A 15556-nucleotide genomic window follows, 5' to 3' on the forward strand; every position below is an offset into this window, starting at 1 on the left:
CATGGGAGAAAGATGAAGCTTTCTGCTCCTGTGAAGATTTAAAGCCTCAGAAACAGGGCCTCTGTGAGTCAGAACCAACTCAACAACAGTTAACAATAACAACAATCTAATTTTATGTAATATGAAATGAGACACAAAGGTAAAAAGAACAGAGACCAAAGAGATTGAAGAGCCTCAGAGAAATGTGAGATACTTTTAAATGCGTCAGTAGTGGTTCTAGAGGAAAGGAGAAAAAGAAAGGAGTACGAAAAATCATTCTAAGATATTACAGTTCAAAACATCTGAAAATCATTAATCTACACATCAAAGAAGCTTAATACATTGTAATGGAATAAATATAAAGAGATCTACCCCTAGACACATCAAGTAGAAATTCTGAAGGACACAGACAAATAGAAATTCTCTAAAGCATCAAAAGAAAAGTGACTTGTTACATAAAAGAGAATCTCAGTAAAATCAACTACCAACAATTAAAGGAGAAAAAAGAAATAAAACCAGGCAGCACGCAGAAAAAAAAGAATAGAATAACTAAAAAGTTAAAAGATGGACAGAAAAATTGAACTGAGAGAAAAATAAGGAAATAAAAAGAAGAGAGGGAAAAAAACAAAACAAAACAAACTTAGAAAACCCAGGGAGAGGGAAGATAAAAAGACAGAGTAGAGAATAGTAAAGGAAGATCAACAGCTGACTTCTCATCAGAAACAATGGTGGTCAGAAGGCAGTGTTCAAAGTACTGGAAGAATAGTCTGTCAGCTAAGAATCTTACATCCACAGCAAGGGAAATAGGAAATAATTTGAGATGAATAAAAATAAAATCAAAATTACCAAAACGAATGGGTTGCATCTAAAGCAGTTTCTGCTGTTGTTGTTAGATGACCTCGAGTCTGTTCTGACTCATAGCTACCTTATGCACAGCAGAATGAGACACTGCCCAATCGTATGCAATCCTCACAATTGTTATGGTTGAGTCTGATAATGTATCCAAAGTATGTGAGATGAAGTCTTGCCATTCTCACTTCTAAGGAACATTCTAGCTGTACTTCTTCCAAGACAGATGTGTTTGTTCTTTTCACAGTCCATGGTATATTCAGTATTCCTCACCAGCACTATAATTCAAATGCTTTGATTCTTTTCCAGTCTTCCTTATTTATTGTCTAGCTTTTGCGTGCAGATTAAGCACTTGAAAATATCTTGGCTTGGGTCAGGTACACCTTAGTTAAGAGGTCTTTTGCAGCAGATTTGTCTAATATCGTATGTTGTTTGATTTCTTGGCTACTGCTTCTATGAGTGTTGATTGTAGATCCAAGTAAAATTAAATCTTTGACAGTTTCATCTTTTCTCAACTTTTCATGATGCTATTTATTGGTCTAGTGAGGATTTTTGTACATTAAGGACTGAAATCTTTGATCTTCATCAGTAAGTATTTCAAGTCCTCTTAGATTCTTACAGGCAAAGTTGTGTCATCTGCATATCACAGATTGTTAATGAGTCTTTCTGCAATCCTGATGTCACATTCTTCTTCATATAATCCAGTTTCTCAGAGTATTTGCTTAGCATAAAGTTTAAATAAATACGATGAAAAGACACAACCCTGAAACACCACTTTCCTGATTTTAAACTATTCAAGTATTGCCTTGTTCTGTTCAAATGACTGCTCCTTGGCCTAGGTACAGGTTCCTCATAAGCACAATTAAATGTTCAAATGACACTCCTTGGCCTATGTACAAATTCTTCATGAGCATAATTAAGTGTTCTGGAATTCCTATTCTTCTCAGTGTTATCTATAATTTGTTATGATCCACACAGTCAAAAGCCTTTGCATGGTCAATAAAACACAAGTAAATGTCTTTCTGGTATTTTATGCTTTTAGCCAAGATCCATGTGGCTTCTGCAATGATATCCCTGGTTCCATGACCTCTTCTGGATTCAGTTTAAATTTCTGGCAGCTCAATGTCAATGTACTGCTACAACCCTTTTAAAATGATCTTCAGTAAAATTTTACTTGTATGTGATATTAATGATACTGTTCTGTGATTTATGCATTCAGTTGGGTCACCTTTCTTTGGCATGGGAACAAATATCGATCTCTTGCTGTCGGTTGACTAAATTTCTTGGATTAGATGAGTGATTGCCCCTAGTGTTGTATCAATTTGTTGAAACACTTCAATGTGTTTTGTATCCATTTCTGGAGCTTTGTTTTTCACAGTGCCTTCAGCGCAGCTTGGTCTTTGTTCTTCAGTACACTCAACTGCTGCTTCTGTGCGTATGGAGCATGTACTCCCTTCCAAAATGGCTGAACATCACCTGAGTCTTTCCACAGTGGTTCTGTGTAGTCACTCCAGCTTCTTTTGATGCTTCTTGCATCGTTCAGTATTTTGCCCAAAGAATTCTTCAGTATTTCAATTTGCAGCTTGAATTTTTTTCCTTCAGTTCTTTCAGCTTGAGAAATGCTGAGCATGTTCTTCGCTTTTGGTTTTCTGACTCCAGGTCTTTGTACATTTCATTAGAAGTTTTAGTTAACTAAAGCAGTGCTTAGAGAGAAATTGACATCTATATTGTAAAAAAAGGAAATTTCTTAAATCAATAACCTGAAGTTCCACCTTGAAACACTGGGAAAGGAAGACTAAGCTAAAACCAAAGCAAGCAGAAAGAAGGAAATCATAGGGATTAAGGAACCCTGGTGGGATGGCAGGTTAGACATTGGACTGCTTACAAAAGGTGTGCGACTAAAACCCACCAGCCACTCCTTGGGAGAAAGAGGCTGTCTACTCCCATAAGGATTGGTAGTCTCAGACACCTGACATAGGGTTGCCAGGAGTCAAAATCAGCTCATTGAGTGGTGTTGGTGTGGGAGTTTTTTGAGTGGCACAGTTGATTTCGTGATGGACTGCTAAACAAAACGTCAGTGGTTCAAACTCATCAGCCTCAATGAAGGAGAAAAGTGAGATGTCATCTTTTATAAACATTTCAACCTCAAAAACCCTTTGGAGCTAGTTTATTCTGTCTTACAGGGTCATTATGAGTCGAAATGGACTCTGTGGCACTAGCTTGTTAGTAGGGAATGTGGGAATTAATGAAATTGAGTATATAAGCATAATTGAGAAAATTAATGAAACAAAAAATCAGACCTGTAAAATTGACAAATCTTTAACTAGATTGACAAGCATATAAGAGAAAAATCCAGTTGCTAAGATCAGAAATGAAAGGACTGTGATGGAATTTGAAAGTCTATAGGGGTAATCGGACATACATTTAAACTTTAAAACAACTAAAATTTAAATTTTACCTGTGTTTTATTGACTATGAAAAGTCACTTAACTATGTAGATCTAAACAAATTGTGGATAATATTACAATGACTAGGGCTCCCAGAAACTTAATTGTGCTAATAATACAAAACCTTGTTGTATGAACAGAACTAGCGAAAACTGCATAGTTTTGGAAAACATGTGTAACAATACAATTCAGTCTGTATTCTGAGCAAATAATTGAAGTAGCTGGATTATATGAAAAAGAAAGTAGCATCAGAATTGGAGGAAGACTCATTAACGAGCTGTGATATGCAGGTGACACAAACTTGCTCATTGAAATGAAGACAATTGAAGCACTAGTTGATGAAACCTTCAGTGTGGATTACATCTAAATGTGAAAAAAATGGAAATCCTAATAAATGTTCTATTAAACAACATCATGGTGAATGATAAGGCAATTAAAGTTGTCAGCATATAGCTCACAAGTGGGCAATGGCTTGATAACAATGGTGTAATGACCTAGTATAGCTAAGTCTGTAGTGATTTTATTACCTGAGTGATTTGTACTCATTCATATTCATGGGTAATTAGAACAGTTTTAGCAAAAAGAAGAATTCAAAAACTGTGTATAACCGTCCAATAAAAAGATAACCATTGATGTTTTCCTCCGAATTGTTTTCTTAGTGAAGTCTTGCTAATTCTTATGAGCTATTGGGTAATTCATAAGTGAACTCCAAAGATGACGTGTTCGTGGTGTACCACTAGGTTCTGTCATGAAAAAGAAACTTTTTTATGTCTTCTGCTTAATCCTAGGTCTCTATCCTCCTACCAGTGGGGAAGCCTATATTAATGGATATGACACCTCAAAGGACATGGTCCAAATCAGGAAAAGCTTGGGCTTGTGTCCCCAGCAGGATCTGTTGTTTAATCACTTGACCGTATCAGAACATCTTTTTTTTTATTGTGTGGTGAGCCAAAGATATGTTCCTTTTTCCAATTCTATTCATGTTCTTTAAATAAATTATGATTTTTTAATACCTTTTATTATCAAATTCAGTACTTTAGTTTAAAAAAATTCTCCTTAAGACATAAAGGTAGGCAAGATGAAGAAGACACTATATAAGTAATGTAAGAAAAAGTTGATGTAAAATGTTTCTAAGAATAAAGCTATAAGTAGCTTTTAATCTCGGGCTCCTCTTTCTAGATAAAAGGCATACCCAGCAAGCTGCGTGCTGTGGAGATTGAGCATATGCTGACTGCTTTTAACCTACTGGAAAAGCGTCACACCTTTTCCCAGTCACTGAGTGGAGGAATGAAGCGCAAACTCTGCATCATTATAGCACTTATAGGGGGCTCCAAGGTAAGAAAAGAGAGCGAGACAGGAAGCAGGAGCTACAAGTGGATCCCTGCTGCAACTGGTGAGAAAACATTTAGCACATGCAAACCTTAGAGCTGCTATGATTTAGTATTCTAAAAGGAGCCTGCCAAGTGACAACCAGATAGGAGTCACAGTTTTAGTCCAGTTGCTATCATGTGCCCACAAGGCTGGCATTATTCTGACATTGCTAATCCAGTTCTCGTCTTAGTGTACTAGCTTCCTTAGCTGGACAAATGACTTTATAAAGCTAAACGATGGTAAGCACACGACTGGTAGAACACTAGTGGCATAACATTTATTAACAAGAATCATAGAATTGTTCTTCTGGTCTTCAGGTGGTGATACTTGATGAGCCAACATCTGGCATGGACCCAATTTCAAGGCGGGTCACATGGGATCTCCTTCAGCACTACAAACAGGATCGTACTATCTTACTGACCACCCACTTTATGGATGAAGCGGACATCCTGGGTGACCGCATTGCCATCCTAGTCCGGGGAACCCTGCAGTGCTGTGGCTCTTCGATCTTCCTGAAGCAAATCTACGGTCTGTCTCTCTGTGCTCGGTCTTTGGCTACTGCAGCTTTCCTAGTCTTCTAACAGGATAATTGGTTTCGTCTCCCTATGCAGAGCTTCAATGGCTGCCTCTGCTCTGTTACTTAGGGCACAACTATTTAAACTGTATATCTGAATAACAGAAGTATTTGAACCATTAAAATAATATTTAGTCATTTTAATGATTCAAATGTATTTCTCATTGCTGCATTTATTTCTCCCATCTGGCTTCTGCTGAGATTGTAATTTGCATAAATGCAGTTGTCCCTTCAAATGATGTTTGATTGCTGGAGAAATCGATAAATAGACAGACAGACAAACAGTGGATGGATTACAGGGGAAATGTACAAAACCAGTTATTTGTTTCTTATTTGTCAAACCAGTACCAAATCACCAATAGATACAGAATTTTTTTTTCTTGTAATCTGAAGAAGAATTTTTCTAAGCTTGGGACATACCAAATATGTCTTAATAGCTTTCTGAACTCTTCTTACAGGCTGTTATCCAAAATTACACATACATCAGACTTTTTTGGCCTCCTAAATAAAATTTCAAAACCTTGTCACCAATATGTCATAATTCTTCTGAATCTACCAGCTGCTCTGCGGGAGGAAAATGAGGCCGTCTGCCCCTGTGAAGGTAGACAGCCTCAGAAACCCTGTCCCGCGTCCTTATGAGTTGGCTTGATGGTACATAATCACCACTACTTCATTAATACCTAGTAAAATTAGTAAATACAATGTATAATTATCAGTCATTTATTTAAATGAATGCAGAGATAGTTGAATCCTGTCCATAATGCAGGAATTTCTTGTGACAAATACCCATTTTCTTCAGGTAGAGAAGCTTGGTATAGATCCCTCTCCCAGGCCTTCAGAGGGCAATCGGAGTGTACTAAGTCAAAGACTGATGTGCCACACACATTTTTGAGCTATTCTGCCCTGCCTTGAGCCTCTAGTATGATATTGTAATATTTTTGCAAAATCCTGAAACGCCTTGGAGGGATTGTCTCAGCTACAAACCTTGATTTCTAGTTTCTGACAGACCAGTACTGTGTTCTCGGGGAGTGCAGTGGCTCTGTAGGATAAGCACTACACTGTGGACCACAAAGTTGGGGGTTTGAGCCCATCAGCTGCTCCGTGGGGAATGATGTGACTTTTTGCTCCTGTTAAGATTTGCTGCCTTATTCACCCTGTACAGTGTCTCCAGGAGCCAGAACCAACTTGATGGTACTTAACAACAACAAAACACAATGCTCTTAGTGAAGGTGCAGAGAATTTGGAAGAATTTTTCAGATATCTGTTTTTTATCTAATTGTTTTATTTGTTCTTCTAAATGACTTATTTCAGGTGTGGGATACCACATAGTCATGGTAAAGGAACCTCACTGTAAGGTTGAAGCAGTAACCCAATTGATTAATTACTATATACCAACAGCTACTTTGGAGAACAGTGTTGGAGGTGAATTGTCATTTATTCTACCCAAAGAGTACACACACAGGTATGCATCCAGAGATTGCTAAATGGTTGATTCTTTTAAATAGCCAGCAGTTTTTTGGGATGCCCTTGGTTTCTTTAGGCTTAGCAAGTAGAATTTATGTAATGAATCAAAATTTCATTGTTAGATGCCACTTAAACTGAAATGAAAATACCAATTATTTGCTATCGCTTCTTGGTGTACACTGATAATAACTGCTGATTATTTGTAGGCAGAGTACAAATTTTGACCTGTGAAACAAAATATAAAGATAATTTTTTCAGGATTTAAATGGTGATTCTTGGAGCCAGGGGTGACAGGTGTTTAAATGATTATATATTCCTGAGTGTTTTTGTGTACATTCCAGAAACAAAAAACAGAAGAAATAGAAGCAAATACTGTTGAATGATGATGCACGGAGGATTTTGTATAAATCATTGCAATAAAACAATGACTGTAAAACCGATGTTCTCCCATGTAAATTATCACTCAATTCACAATAAAATCTTTTAAAAAATCCTGATGTTTCCACATCACATCTGCTTAACTACCATAGCTCTTCCCTGGTCATTTAATCATACAGTTCTCTTTAAGGCTTCAACTTCTGCTGCTTCTGCTCCATTTTCTCTTTTTGAGAGTCTTCTTGTTTATTTGAAGATGACTTTCCTTTTTGATTTACTGAGTAATAGAAAACACAGCATGCTGTTGCTGTGTGCATTAAGTCGGTTCCGTCTCAGAGTAAAATCATAGGAAAGAATAGAGCTGCTACCCATAGGGTTTCCAAGGCTGTGATCTTTATGGAAGTAAACTACCAAAACTTTCTCCCATGAAGAGGCTGGTGAATTGAACCACTGATCTTCCTGTTAGCAGGATGCAATCAACTACTGTACCACTAGGGCCCCTTGAACTGTAGCATGTATGTGGATGACAAGTTAAGTCATATCAACTAACTAAGAGTTGCTAAAATATCGAGTCTTTAGATACTCTGATTGTAGTTACGTGCCAGAGAGTCAGTTCCAACTCATAGCAATCCTGTATAGGGTTTCCAAGGAGCAGCTGGTGAGTTTGAACTGCCTACATTGTGGTTTAAGCTGATCTTGTAGTCCAGTGCTTATCCTGTCATGCCACATGTATATCCAAGAACTAAGTAGAGATGAAAGCAGTTTGTTATAGAAATTTGCTAATTTCTTTCCCTTAATTTCTCCCACACTTCCAAATTACCAGAGGCAAAAAAAACTATAATAAGCATTCTAGTGAAGAATGGTCTACACTTTTCCCACTGCTCAGGGGAAATCATTTTAGAATTTTAAAAAATGTCTATATGTATGTGTGTGTGTGTGTGTGTGTGTATATATACTGTTGTTAGGTGCCATCGTGTCGGTACCAACTCATAATGACCTTATACACAGCAGAATGAAAGACTGCTTGATCCTGGGCCAACCTCACTATCATTGCCATGCTTGAGCCCACTGATGCTGCCACTTAGCCAATCCATGTCACTGGTGGTCTTTTTCTCTGATCCTCCACCTTACCAAACATGATATCCTCCTCCAGCGACTGGTCCCTCCTGACAATATGTCCGAAGTATGAGAGACAAAGTTTGGCCATCCTGGCCTCCAAGGAGCACTTCTTCCAAAATGAATCTAATGGTTCTTTTGGCAACCCATGGCACTTTCAATATTCTCCTCCAACACCATAACTCAAAAGCATCAATTCTTCTACGGTCTTCCTTATTTTCTGTCCAGCTTCTGCATGCATATGAGGTTATTGAAAATACCATGGCTTGGGTCAGGTGCACCTTAGTCCTCAAGCTGACATCTTTGGTCTTCAACACTTTAAAAAGGTCTTGTGCAGCACATTTGCCTAATGCAATACGTCGTCTGATTTCTTGACTGCTACTTCCATGAGTGTTGATAGTTGATCCAAGAAGAATGAAGTCCTTGACAACTTCAGTCTTTTCTCCATTGATAAGAATGTTGTTTATTGGTCCAGTGGTGAGGATTTTTGTTTTCTTTACATTGAGATGTAATCCATACCGAAGGCTGTGCTCTTTGATCTTCATCAGTATGTATTCTTGTTGCTGTTAAGTACCGTGGAGTCAGTTCCCACTCATAGTGACCCTGCACAGGGTTTCCAAGGCTGTAGATCTTTCCGGGAGCAGAACGCCTCATCTTTCTCCCATGGAACCGCTGGAAGTTTCGAACTGCTGACCTTGAGGTTAGCAGCCCGATTCGTAACCACTACGCTGCCAATATATATATGAAAATAATAATCTGGGTGCTGGTTTTTCTCTTGTTTTCTTCACTTAGGTTTGAAATTTTGTTTACTGATCTGGAAGAAAGACAGGAAGAGCTGGGCATCACTAGTTTTGGTGCCTCTGTCACTACCATGGAAGAAGTCTTCCTTAAGTGAGTAATGATAATATGGAAAGAGAAGACGCTATAGAGCAATGGTAACATCTATTCCCCTTTGTAAGCTAACCAAACTTTATGATTTCACACATTAGAACGTTTAAGAGGAAATGGCTCTAATGTCATTTAAATTTTTTAGTTATCCCTATATTTCCTAAAAGATTGAATATTTTAACATACCCAAGGTATGATTAGATGTTTGTCTTTAATTTGAATGAGTTCAATTTAATGAAATATTCATTACATTGCCCTTGTTTTCCATACTTTAACCTCAGATTTCCATAAGTTCTCCGACTGGTGTTCTGAAACCATTGCTTTACCATAATACCATGTTACCTCCATATAACACTCCTTTCAATTAGAATCATGTTGAAATGAAATGCTTTGTGCTTTTCTTGACATAGGGTCACTAATGAGACAGAATCGCAAGATAGGCACAATATCCAGTCTCCCTCCTGGACTAATGAAGCCCTTAACAAGAACCAGAATGTGAATGCTTCCACATCTTTTGAGACAGTAGATTGTTGCAGCCCTTCTGAAAGCTCCTCTCCTGTTAAATTTAATACTGGGGTAAGCACCTTCACTAAGGAACCACATGTATATTTGGTTAGGACACAAGAGGTTCATTTTATTGTGGTGGCTATGTGCCGTGGAGTCTTGTTCTGACTCACAGTGACCCTGCATAGGGTTTCCAAGGCTGTAAATCTTTATGAGAGCAGAAAGCCTCATCTTTCTCTCAAGGAACAGCTGGTAGTTTCAAACTGCGGACCCTCAGGTTAGCAGCCCAATTTGTAACCACTATGCTGCCAGAACTCCTTTAAGGGCACTAGTGAACCTGAATTTTAATAATCAAGGATACACCCAGCATTTTAAATATTTATGTTTTTGAAGTGGGAATTATTGCTACCAAACAGATACATTTCAGATCATTATGATCATCACCATAAGTTTCTGAGTCGCCAAACATTTCTTTCTTTAACTTTCTAAGCATCTGTTCTCCCTATAAATCACTCTGGTGTTCTTGAATATTGAGAATCTGAAATATAGGATGCGTTTTTTTAAACATATATGTATGAATAAAAGGGGTAGTATGAATCAGCTGAAAAGATTTGGATGCAAACAAAACTGAATTAGAATCTTTTCTCCAGAATTTATTAGTTATAGAACTTGGGATTTTAATAAGATGTCATTGTTAGGTACTGTCAGGTTGGTTCCAACTCACAGCAACCCTATGCACAAGAGAACGAAACACTGCCCAGTTCTGTGGCATCTTCACCTTTGTTACACTTGAATCTATTGCTGGTGCCACTGTGCCAGTCCGACTCATTGTGGAGTCTTCCTCCTTTTTGTTGACCTTCTACTTTTATGAATCATGATGTCCTTCCCCAGGGACTGGTCCCTTTTGATAATAGGTCCAAAGTATGAGAGACAAAGTCTCGACATCCTTGCTTCTGAGAAGCATTGTGGCTGTACCTCTTCAAACACAGATTTGTTTGTCCTTCTGGCAATCCATGGTATTGTCAAGATTTGTTGTTCTTGTGAAGTGCCGTCAAGTCAGTTCCAAGCAATAGTGACCCTGTATATGGTTTCTGAGGAGCAGCTGGTGAGCTTGAACTGCCGACCTTGCAGTTCAAATGGCTTTGCTGTCAACTTTTGCTTGTTTCAGATGATTAAGAAATGTGTTTTTCCCCTGTATCTACAAGGATGAGTCAAAATTACCTGCATTTCAGTTATATTAAAATGCCTGTCCACGTCCATGGCTGATGACAACATTGAGCATGCACATGAAATGAGTCTGTTAAATAGACCATGGCTCTGTCTAGGAAATAATCCATGACAGAATTGGATTTCGAAAAGTTTGTGTGAGTTGGGTACCAAACAACTCACGGAACAGCATAAACAGAAGTGTTAGGACTTCTGCAAACGAAATTTGGACTGTTATTCAAAGGAAGGTAAATTTCTTTAAAAAAATTGTTACTAGTGATGAGAACATGGATTCATCACTACGAGCCTGAGAGTAAATGGCAGAGTGTGAAATGGAAACATCCTCAATCGGGCCCACCAAGAATAAGTTCCAAAGTAAGTCATCAGCTGGAAAATTGATGCTTACAGTTTTCTGGGATTCTCAAGGGCCAGTATTGGAACATTTTCAGAAAAAAGGTTCAACAATCAACATTACAGTGAGTTGTGCTGAAATTTTGATGCCTAAACTTTGAATTAAACGCAGAGAACTGTTATCCAAGAGCATAACAATGTGATCTTGCATAACAATGCATGTCCGGCTGTACACCTCTGCCCATACTGTTGACACTCTGCAGAAACATCGTTTTGAGATGTTAAAGCAACCTCTCTATAGTCCTGATCTTGCTCCATCAGACTTTCACCTGTTTGGTCCCCTGAAAGCAGCCCTTCGAGGACAAAGATTCACCTCTGATGAAGAAGTGAAGACTGCAGTGCATTCGTGGCTTGCTGCTCAGCCTAAAACATTTTGAAAATAAGGGAATACAAAAGCTTGTTGACAGATGGACAAAGTGTATTAAAAAGCAAAGAGACTGTGTTGAAAAATGATATATTTGTCTTTTACAAAAGTTGACTACAGAATTTATTTTACTCTGTAGCCATAGTGCAGATAAGTTTTTACTCACTCTCATACATTTATGTTTTTCCCTATCTACCCTAGCGTAGTGGTTACGAATCAGGCTGCAAACCACAAGGTCAGCAGTTCAAAACTACCAGCTGTTCTGTGGGAGAAAGATGAGACTTTCTGCTCCCATAAAAATTTACAGCCTTGGAAACCCTGTACAGGGTCACTGTGAGTCGGAAGCGACTTCACGGCACATAACCACCACTACCACTCTTTCACAAAAGACACAAATAAAAGAAGATTTGACAGCTCACCTTAGAAAGATTTCTGATCCTTGAATAGCATATTCTTATGTTTTAAAGTTATTTTCAATAGCCCGTCTTTGTAGAAGTTATAAAGAACTCTATTTTCTGCTTTTGTGGATAATATGAAGCATATAGAAAAATCCCCCTTCATTCAGAGTACATTTCTTAATCAGAATAAGGACATTTTCTTACTTTGAACCTGCTTAAAAACACTGGACCCTAAAACTGTACTCTGTGTGTGTGTTTATCTCTAAAATTTATTGAAAAAAATTCCCTTTTGAAATGGAAAAAATCCAAAGATCACAAGAGACCTTGATATGATTTTGTTCTGCTGGCCCTAGGTATTACAATTCTATTAATAAGGAAAACCATCCTGTTGAGATTTTAAGTGTGTCATATAGAAATCCAGACTTTAAACATTTTATTTAATACCTTAGAGTAAAGGTCTACAAACTTTTCCTGTAAAGGTATGTTGTTGTTGTTAAGTGCTGTTGAGTTGGTTCTGATCCATAGTGACCCTGTAAACGGTTTCCGAGGAGTGGCTGGTGAGCTTGAACCACCGACCTTGCAGTTCAAACTGACTTTGCAGTCCAGCGCAGTAACCCACAGTGCCACACCAGGATAGGTAGTAAGTAATTTAGGCTTTGTGGACCGTATGGTCTTTCTCACACCATCTAACTCAGTGAATGTAGTGTGTAAACAACCACAGAAAATAGAGAAATGAATTAGCATACCTGTAATCCCTATAAAGCTTTGTTTACAATGAGAACCTGTTAGCCCCTGCCTCGCACAAGTACAAGACTCATTATGCTATCATCATACTGGTTCCTTACACTTAGGGTCTATTATCCCAAAATCTCAACTTTATAAACTTTACATTTCTTCCTTGATAAGATTTCAAAGCACCCATCTTAATGGTTTCCAGCATGGAAGACCTGTTTTAGGTATTTGACTATTTTGACGTTATTTCTTCTCTTCTTTCTTTAGTGGCCCCTCTACCACCAGCAGTTCCTGGCCATGTTCCTAAAGAGGGTGATGTTCAGCTATCGAAACTGGAAACTGTTATTACTCCAGATACTGGGACTTCTAGGTGTCCTTACCTTTCTCTTAAAAGTTGATGACTTTTCAAGGGACACTAAGGAGATCACCAGAAAAATGGATTTGGGTCAATATGGCCAAACTATTGTGCCTGTATTTGTTTCCGGGAATTCTAGTTTGATTGTGAATCTCATGAAACACCTTGAGAGAATGCTGAGTTCTGAAAACCACATCCTTCGGAAAGTGCAAGGTAGGACTCATACCGGGAAAAAAATGAGTAAATGCTGGAGAACTATTGGTGTCACGTGAAAAGGAGGGTCTTAACTGTAGCATTTCCCTGTAGCATTTAAGGAGTGCTGGTAGCATAGTGGTTACGAATCGGGCTGTGAACCTTAAGGCCAGCAGTTCGAAACTACCAGCTGTTCCACGGGAGAAAGATGAGGTGTTCTGCTCCCATAAAGATTTATAGCCTCAGAAACCCTGTACAGGGTCGCTATGGGTCGGAACCGAGGCACTTAACAACAACAACTGTCGTCTTTCTTTTTCTACTGGTACCAGAGAGGTAGCATTATTGGAGACAAGTAAGCTGTTCTTCAGTCTGTAGACTGATTATACCTAAAACAGGAATGCTGAAGTCTTAAGGGGTTAACCCTCAGTTTGACTTAATTTTTAAGGTAGTACTAATAATAGTTTGGAGTCCTGGTATGGTGCTGTGGGTTTGAACTACAAGATCAATGGTTCAAGCTCACCAGCCATTCCTTGGAAACCCTATACAGGGTCTCTGTGAGTGGGACCTGACTGGATGGCACTTAATAACAACAACAATAATAGTTTACATTTACTGAGCCCTTACTAGTCTAAAACCCTGCTAAATTATCTTTACCTGCATGTCATTTAACCTGAGTAATCACCATAGTTAGTAGATATTATTATTCTCCATTAAGTGAAAAGCATTGCTATCTGAGGAAGTGGATTTGCCCCTCATCAGGTATCTGGTAAGTAAAGGAGTTCCTGATGGTATAAACGGTTAATGCCCTTGATTGCTAACTAAAAGGGTGACGTTTGAGCCTACCCAGCGCCACCTTAGGAGAAAGACCCGTAGATCTACTTCCAGAAACACAGGCGTCACAAAGCCCATGGAGCAGTTCTACTGGGACACACATGGGAGTGCTATGAGTTGGAACTGACCCCCCCAGCGACTGGCTGAAGGAAATATGGAAACTGACATGAAATTCGTCTGATCTGACTACAATCTACAAACTTCACCATTCACTGTGCCTGCACCCCATGGCCTGTCTTGAGTGTGATGTCCGTTCTTCAAGCATAATCATTTGTAAGACCCAAAAGAGGAGCGCTGATGGCACACTGGGTTAAATGCTGCTAAGCATAAGGGAGAAAGCCGTGGCTATTTGCTCCTAGAAGGGTCTACAGTCTTGGAAACTTTGGAGCCGTTCTCCTCTGTGCCTCTGCAGCATTTTGAGTCCAAATCAACCCAGTGGCAGTGGCTATGTAGTGAATGGTTGTTCTTGTTAAGTGCCATCAAGTCAGTTCCAACTCACAGCGAACCTGTATAGGATTTTCAAGGAGCAACTGGTAGGTTTGAACTGAAATGCCGACCCTGTGGTTCGCACTCCCCTTGAATTGCCATCTGATGGACCCTGTTCCTTTGCCTGCAGTATTGGTAAGGCTTGTTCTCTCTCTCCTTTATGTTCTCTTATGAGAGATGACAATACATTGGAAAATACTGATTGTATCTTATCATCACTATCCTAGACCTTTGGCTACAAATAATAGATGGACTAGCTACAGTTAATTACCCCTATTCCTTCTTCTCTGCAAGGATAATAAACATGTGTTGACCAAATTCACACAAGACAGTGAAGAGAGAAGGAAAATGAAGTGTCTTGACTTCCAAAGTTATTATTTCTGTATTAGTGTGCTGATTATATTGAAAAATACTTAATTGAATATGCTCTATTGGTATATCAGTAGTGAGACTGAAATGACAACACCACCCAGAAGTCAACTGAGATATAGAAGTATCCAAAGTAAAACAAACCTACAAGACTAAAAATAGGGAACCAGAGCTATCAATTGATAATGAAAACATCTACACGGTAAAAAGTAGGAATGGTGTACTTAGAGAACTTCCAAATGGCGAGGAAGTCAAGTAGATTTCATAATAAAACAGACGCTTAAAACTAGGGAAGAAATTAATAATTTATTAACCATTCTATTGATAGGCATTTAGGCTATCTCTTGTTGATGTAACTCTTATAGGCAGCATATTGAAGGCTCCTGTTTTCCTATCTATTCTGTTACTCTCTGTTTCTTAACTGGTACATTTAATTAATTTACATTCAGTGTCATTATTAATAGGTATGAATTAATTGCTCTCATTCTGTGTGTGTTTTTTGTGGAGCTGCTGGTTTTGTTGCACAAAATTTTCTGCACTGAGTTCATTTTTTTATGGGTTTTCTTTTCATTTTCATTTCTGTTGTGCTAATGTTTATAACGCTTTCTGATTTTCCTCTTTTATATTTTGATATGTTGTTGTTAA

The 15556-nt window shown here is 38.4% G+C and overlaps 1 protein-coding gene across 1 annotated transcript in view; it reads left to right on the forward strand.

The window, feature by feature from the left end:
• The window catches only part of LOC102824565 (ATP-binding cassette sub-family A member 3-like), a 133206-nt gene that overhangs the window by 65591 nt on the left and 52059 nt on the right, over positions 1-15556 (forward strand). The window contains exons 11-17 of the mRNA XM_006875983.1: positions 4064-4218; positions 4455-4610; positions 4964-5174; positions 6532-6682; positions 8968-9066; positions 9474-9639; positions 12946-13246. Of these exons, the coding sequence (XP_006876045.1) occupies positions 4064-4218; positions 4455-4610; positions 4964-5174; positions 6532-6682; positions 8968-9066; positions 9474-9639; positions 12946-13246 (1239 nt within the window). The remainder of the gene's footprint in view (positions 1-4063; positions 4219-4454; positions 4611-4963; positions 5175-6531; positions 6683-8967; positions 9067-9473; positions 9640-12945; positions 13247-15556) is intronic.

Source organism: Chrysochloris asiatica, unplaced genomic scaffold (assembly GCF_000296735.1).
Source record: "Chrysochloris asiatica unplaced genomic scaffold, ChrAsi1.0 scaffold00348, whole genome shotgun sequence".
In the NCBI taxonomy this organism is placed as follows: domain Eukaryota; kingdom Metazoa; phylum Chordata; class Mammalia; order Afrosoricida; family Chrysochloridae; genus Chrysochloris; species Chrysochloris asiatica.